At 41.4% G+C, this 7219-nt stretch overlaps 1 protein-coding gene across 1 annotated transcript in view; it reads left to right on the top strand.

Moving 5' to 3' along the window:
* LOC106874308 (T-cell immunomodulatory protein) overlaps positions 1 to 7219 on the top strand; it is a 37188-nt gene that overhangs the window by 15722 nt on the left and 14247 nt on the right. Inside the window, exons 9-13 of the mRNA XM_052973365.1 lie at positions 1063 to 1214; positions 3212 to 3359; positions 5132 to 5237; positions 6422 to 6459; positions 7198 to 7214. Coding sequence (XP_052829325.1) covers positions 1063 to 1214; positions 3212 to 3359; positions 5132 to 5237; positions 6422 to 6459; positions 7198 to 7214 — 461 coding nt within the window. The remainder of the gene's footprint in view (positions 1 to 1062; positions 1215 to 3211; positions 3360 to 5131; positions 5238 to 6421; positions 6460 to 7197; positions 7215 to 7219) is intronic.

Raw genomic sequence — 7219 nt, 5'->3', positions numbered from 1 at the left:
CACTGCCAGGTGTTTTTTCCTGGCCCTCGAACGATTCAACCAGGCATGGCTGTGTGGTAAGTAGTTTGTTCTCCAACCACGCCGCCGCCTGCCAACTCATGGACATACTGAAGCAGGTTGTCCGAACACAGCGTATGGAGATCGACTGACCGGAGACATTGGATGTCTCCTTGAAGACTTTGCTCAATTAACGCAAGACTGGAATGGCGTCTGTTAAAGCTTGACCGGATGAAGGTTCTAATTCCAAGATGCACTTCTATTTTTTTTTTTTGTTAGTAGAAGGGAAATAACATTTTCGTTTGGTAGTCTCCCTTTGTAAAAATGTTTGAGTTGTCTCCCTTCAAAGATCTATCAACCATGCGATCAATGCAAGCAGACAGGCAATACACAACCCATTTGCCTGTCGGATTCTGTGGAACCAGCCAACCCATGCAATAAATGCAGATAACGTTACTATTTAAATTCTTTTTTGTTTTGCAAAGTACTTGGTGACCCTGTGAGTGCAGGTGTCACTTAAAAAACATCCAGTCCACATTGTAAAGTGGTTGGCGTTAGGAAGGGAATACAGCTGTAAAAACCCTGTCAAAACTGACCCCGCCTGTGCTTGTGCCATGTAATAAGCACTCGGTCTACTCTGCTGGGGTTGTTGGTGTTAGGAAGGGCATCCAGCTGTAAAAATCCTGCCAAAACAAACACAGAAGTCTGGTGCAGGCTTCTTTCTGCCTGGCCGGCTCCTGTTAAACTGTTCCACCCATGCCAGCATGGAAGGCGGACTTTAAACGATGATGATGATTTTGATAAAATCGGTGGAGCAATGAATGAAATATGTTGTGTTATTACATCCCTTGTTTGACTTCATTCTGTAGAGGTTGATTTTTATCATATTTCTGGTGTTGAATCAAGTGTGTACCAGTCATATACTGAGGTTCATTAAATCAACACCTCCTCCCCATCCTTATGTGTAGCCTGTGTTAGAAATCATTAATTAAATGATGTACAATTAGTAATATTATGATAAATTGTTTAATATTTGCCTAATTTTTTTTTCTATCTTTGGTACAGTGGCACAATCTGTCTGTTGACTTTGCTCAGGCACAATGGAGGTTTGTTCTTCCTGAAAATGCTGACAAACTTGTCAAACCTCCAATTACTCTGCGTGCTGGTGATTACAACCTTGATGGATATCCAGATTTATTAACTGTCCTCATAAACCAGTAAGTAACAGATTCCTTCAATGGATTTCTTAGCAAAAGCATGGGGCATTGTAAAGATTGGGGGGTGGGTGGATGTTTTATGTGGCTCTCATTTGCAAGATGTTACAGGCGTGTGTGAGTGAGTGGCCTTCAGGCTATCAGAGGTCATATGCTTGAGTAAATTGACTGTAACCTGATGGATGTTACACTTCATGGGTGTAACAAGTGAATGAGGTGTTGTTGTTTTAGTGGCACTGGCAGCAGTGAATTCTCCAACTAACTTACAAGCCAAGAACTCCCCCACCCTCCTCCTCTTCAACTGAGGGTGGGGGACTAGTATTGAGCGAGGAGATTTACCAAGGATCAGTCCTCAGACCCCCTCTTGTTCATCATAGTCCTCCAGGCAATAACAGAAATTTAAGACAGGATGCCCCTGGGAGCTCCTCTATACTGATGACCTTGCTCTTATGGCTGAATCACTACCAGAACTGGAGAAGAAATTTCAGGTGTGGAGGCAAGGTCAAGAATCCAAAAGCCTTAGAGTTAATTTAGCAAAAACCAAAGTCTTAGTAAGTAAGAAAGTGGACAGCTCACAAATCCCTTCTGATAGATGGCCCTGCTTGATGTGTAGAAAAGGCATAGGTAGAAATTCCATAAGATGTACCTGGCGTAAGCTATGGACACATAAGAGGTGCAGCAATATCAAAGGAAGGTTAACAGAGAAATTAGTCTTTGTGTGTGGCAGATGCACAGGTACAATAGACACTAGGAATGTACAGAAAATATACTTCATCAAATGCCAAGTAGTTGATAGCTTCCATTATCTGGGTGACCAGGTCAGCAGTGGAGGTGGATGCTCTGAGAGTGTAGCTGTTAGAATAAGAATAGGCCGGGCAAAGTTCAGAGAGTTTTGTACCTTTGTTGATAACTAAGGGCCTCTCCCTCAGAGTGGAAGGCAAATTGTATGATGTCTGTTTGCAAACAGCCATGCTACATGGCTGTGAAACGTGGGCTGTAACTGCAGAAGACATGTGAAAGATTGACAGAAATGAAGCCAGTATGCTCTGATGGATGTGCAATGTCAGTGTGCATGTACGACAGAGTGTAAGTGTCTTGAGAGAAAAGCTGGGCGTAAGAGGCCTGAGATGTGGTGGTGCAAGAGAGAAAACTGCACTGGTATGGTCATGTGATGTGCATGGATGAGTTGGTGAAGCATGGTCTTCAAACGTTGGACATTAGAAAGGTGATGACCAGTGACTGAGACCTTAGGTGATATGTTGTGCTTGAGAAGCCAATTGGAATCCTACTCATAGTTGTTGCCAGTGGTGACTAGTGGGGCAGGGGAGGTGTTTACTGAAGTTAGAAGGAAATGTATATAGGGAAGTAGAATGAAGGATTGGGGAGGGTGAAAGGAGAACAGGAGGTGGGAGGAGTTGTAGCGATTGGATAAAAATAGAGGGAGGGGGAGGTCTTAGGAGGATATGTTGTGAGGAAGAGATTTGATAGGGACACATTGTGTGCAAGGGTACAAAGGGAGCATGGGAATTCGAGGGGAGGGGAATACAGCGAGTGGGGAGGTGAACGGAGAGGTTTATCGTGGACAGATTGTGTGCAGGGCCATGGACATAGGCAACATGCTTTTAGGGTCTTGGTTTTACTTACCTGGATGGGTCTTCTCAAGCATAACAAATCACCAATCACCTGAGTCATATGCGCACACACACACACAATGTGCCATGTAAAGGCACTGGTGCTGGTGCCATGTAAAAAGCATCTGGTGTACACTCTGTAAAGTGGTTGGCATTAAGGAAGGGCATTGAGCCATAGAAGCTGAGCCAAAACAGACAAATGGAGCTTGGTGTAACTCTCTGGTTTGCCACCTCCTGTCAAACTGTCCAACCCATGCCAGCACAGAAAACAGACGTGAAAGATTGATATCTAGAGTGAGAAAGAAAGCAGAATGAAGCAGAGAGGAATATTACTGTAAAAGTTTGAACCCTTTTTCTTGTCTGTTGCAGGAATCACACCCAGAAGGTGTTTTTACTGAAGAACGTAGCTTTTACGCAGGACAATTTCACCCGAACCTTCAGTATCGATTACAAAGCTTCGTTCACCCAACCAACAGGATCTGCCTTTTTGGCCGCCTTTTTTGACATCGATGAAGATGTAAGTAAAACATTCGGATCTTTTTTAAAACGGGGGCCACATTTTTCATTAACGAAACACTTTGAAACTTGGAACACTGGTAGAATGTGTCATATAAAACATCTTTTTCTCTTAGTCTTCTTAAAAAAAAAAGAAATCCATAAGTTATTCCATGTTAAAGTTGTCGTATTTCTGTAATTTCAACCAATCACTGACGTCCATTCAGCCGATATACATTAAGTGCCGACTACATAAACAAACGATTCTGAAACAATTAACCCTAACCCTAACCCTAACCCTAGGGTTAGGGTTAGGGTTAAAGCAAATTTAAAATGAAAAAAGCAAATAAAACGAAGGTATGGAGATTAAATACGCTTTACATCGCTTAATGAGCCAAAGGAGTAAATATAAACAACTGAATACTTGTCAGTGATTGGTTGAAATTATCGAAATAAGACAATTTTTTACATGAAATAAATTCGAATACAAAAATATTTTTCTGTTCTATAACACAAAATAGATAAGTTTACGAAGTTTGAAAGTCTTTCGGTACCAAAAACACTACGTAAAACATTAATGAAAACTGTGGCCCCCGTTTTAAAAAAGATCCAAACATTCTAACCACAACCACCTCATCGTTTCAGGAGTATGTGGGGAAAATATTTGTCTGATGTGTCAGTCCTGTGTTTGACTAAGGACAGTGTGTCGTGGTTTGAGGAAGAGTTACTGCTGTTTCTAGGTGGTCATTGAGATCCTCTAGTATCAGTGGTGAACTGGGGGTTGGCAGTTAAATTCAGTTGATCTTCCCCCCTTGTCATTCCATTGTGTTGCTGTTAGAAATTGTTATTGTCAGATGCAGGTGTCGCTAGATGGTTCTGGGTTCAATCCCACTGTGTGGCACCTTGTGTGAATGTCTTCTGCTAATGCCTCAGGCTGAACAAAGGCTTGTGAGTGGATTTTGTAGATGGAAACTGAAAGAAGCATGTGTGTGTGAATCTATACCAACAATTCTGCACTGACAATTCAGTGCCAAGACAATTCCACGCATCTGACATATGTAATTTTTTTTATTACATTATATTGGTGTTGGCTGTATATCTAAAACACTTGCACATGTGACCTGCAAACACAGCAGTCATACAATAGATTAACTCTACATAAGCAAAAATCATACGTATACATGAAACAAAAACACCAGCAAAAAAACATAAACATACACACGCCCATATGAAACGATAACTACACCTTTTGAATCTCCAATGAAAATTTAATTAACTACTGGTTCAAAGAATATAATTTAGCATTTTCAATTCTTTTTGTATTTTTTATTTTTACATGTTTTTAAATAAATAATTGAAATTTTTCATCTTGTTTTTTTTTTTCCATCCCCAAAATAACGGTTACCTAATTTCAATATGATGCCCTGCACCGAATTGTCAGGCACCGAATTGTCAGGCACCGAATTGTCAGGTGCTGAATTGTTGCCTCACAGTGTGTGCGTGTGTGCATGTTACTGTTTCCTTGCCTTGACATCACTTGACAGTTGTAATCAAGTGTTACCGTCATGCAAGCAGTGTCCTTTGTTCCCAGTCTTCTGAGACATGTCTGGAACCTTGCTTGGAAACAGCTCATGCTTGGTGACAGGAAGGGCAGCCAACCATACAAAAATCTGCATCAAAAACGTAAGCATGGAAAAGTGGATGTTAAATGATGATGATGTGCCTAAATTATTATCATTATTATTATTATTATTATTATTATTATTATTGTTTATTCCATATATTGCTATTCAGGGTGTATTGGATGTCTTCATCACTTCAAGACAGACAGACAGCAAAACCAAACTTCAGACCTTCAAGAACAAATTTCTTGAAGATGCTTATTTTTTGAAAGTGATGGGTAAGTTCTGATTGTTTCACATGTGATATTATCCCCTTTTTCTTATTTATTACTGTGGGTTTGAAGGACCTACAAATTGAAGCATTTGTATGAGCAGATACATGTTATAAAAGCAGAAGGATGCAACCATTTAGTGAATAAAAAAAGAAGGTAATATGTGTTTAAATTTCTTTTTCCAATTCGCCTTGGAGGGATGTGAAACTGTCCATAACCATTCCGGACTGCTCCAGAGGGATGTGGTTGATACTTCACCCAACAACTGTTTTTTTTGTTTGTTTTATATTTTAGTAAATCGTTTTGAATGAGAGATTTTTCTGTCATTGCTTCTTAAGGGTCCTCCTTTCTGTTTAAGGTGAAGTTTTGAGGGAGGGAGAGAGATTACAGAACCAGTTGGGGTGGAGAGTAGACATGATGGGATCTGGTGCCATACATACATGCGTTGGGCAATATGATATGCTTGAGAAGACCTGTTGAGTCAAGTAAAACCAATATCGTAGCTGGGGCCAGTGCCCTCTGACTGGCTCCTGTGCTGGTGGCATGTAAAAAGCACCATATGAATGTGGTCGATGGCTGCACCAGGCTCCAATCTGATCTGGCAATGTTTCTACAGCTGGATACCCTTCCTAACACCAACTACTCCGAGAGTGTAATGGGTGATTTTTACGTGTCACCAGCACAGGAACCAGACGGGGTGAGGGGGCTGGCATCAACCTTGTTCGGATGGTGCTTTTTACATACCACTGGTATGGGAGCCAGTCAGGTTCTGCTGGCATTGACCATGTTCGGAAGGTGCCTTTTACGTGCCACCGGCACGGGGAGCCAGTCAGTGACATATATTTCAAGTTAACCGTCAAAGCAGACATTCGTAGTCATTGTCTTGTGGAGTTATCAGCGATTGCATGATGGAGACGAGTCAAAGATAATAAGACACAAAATCTTGCCATGACATAATAGTAACAGCAAGAACATTCCAGTGCCGACAGCAAGTGGAAGAGGATCCACATTATAACACACAAACTTACATTCACTCACCTACATATACACACACACATGCACACCTATACACACGCACACACATACAATCTCAGGTACAAACCCAGGCCCACATATACCCACTTATACACACCTGCACACACTCACACATTATGTTGAGTTTGACCAAATTTTCTGTTGTCTTCTTTCAGTGGTCAGTGGTCTGTGTGGAGAAGACTGTAACGTGGCGGTAAGTTTGACCATTTATTTATATCATTGGTGGTGGTCGTGGTGGATTGAGAAAAATCGGGAGAGCATCCGACAGCTTGCTTTGTGCTGTTTGCTCATGGCAGTTTGAATCCTACCAAGGCCCTTTTGATGTACCAGTTGTATACTGGAATCAATGTAATTGACTGTGGCCCCTGTGTGTGTGTGTGTTTGTGGTAGGTTGGTCAGTTGTTGTTTGGACCATGTATACGTATGGACGTCCCTGAGGGATGGGTCTGAGAAGGATGACCAATACCATCGCTGTCTGGTGGAATTGTGGGCACCGAAACAATAACTACTGTGTGTGTATGTGTGTGTGTGTGTGCGTATGTATGTATGTGTGAATGTATCTGTGTGTGTGTGCATATGTATGTATGTGTAAATGTCCGAGTGAGTGTCTGTAAATGTGTGTATGTTTTAATGTCTGTTTGTGAATGTATGTGTGTGCATGTGTGTATGTATGTGTAAATGAGTGTGTTTGTAAATTGTGTGTGTGTGAGAATGCATGCTTGTGTGTGTTTTAATGTCTGAATGTATTTGAGTGTGTTTATGTGTGTGTGTGTATTTATAAATGTCAGTGTGTGCGTGTAAATGTGTATGTGAATGTTTGAGTCTGTGTGTGTGTGTGTGTGTGTGTGTGTGTGTGTGTGAGAGAGAGAGAGAGAATGAGTGTTGTAGTTGTTTCCTGATATCATATTTGACCGTTGCATTTTTTCCGCAGCCCTATGGCACCAACCAGCCGG

This window comes from Octopus bimaculoides, chromosome 1 (assembly GCF_001194135.2).
Source record: "Octopus bimaculoides isolate UCB-OBI-ISO-001 chromosome 1, ASM119413v2, whole genome shotgun sequence".
In the NCBI taxonomy this organism is placed as follows: Eukaryota; Metazoa; Mollusca; class Cephalopoda; order Octopoda; family Octopodidae; genus Octopus; species Octopus bimaculoides.
The sequence above is the reverse complement of the archived record's forward strand: the minus strand, read 5'-3'. Positions and strand labels throughout refer to the sequence as shown.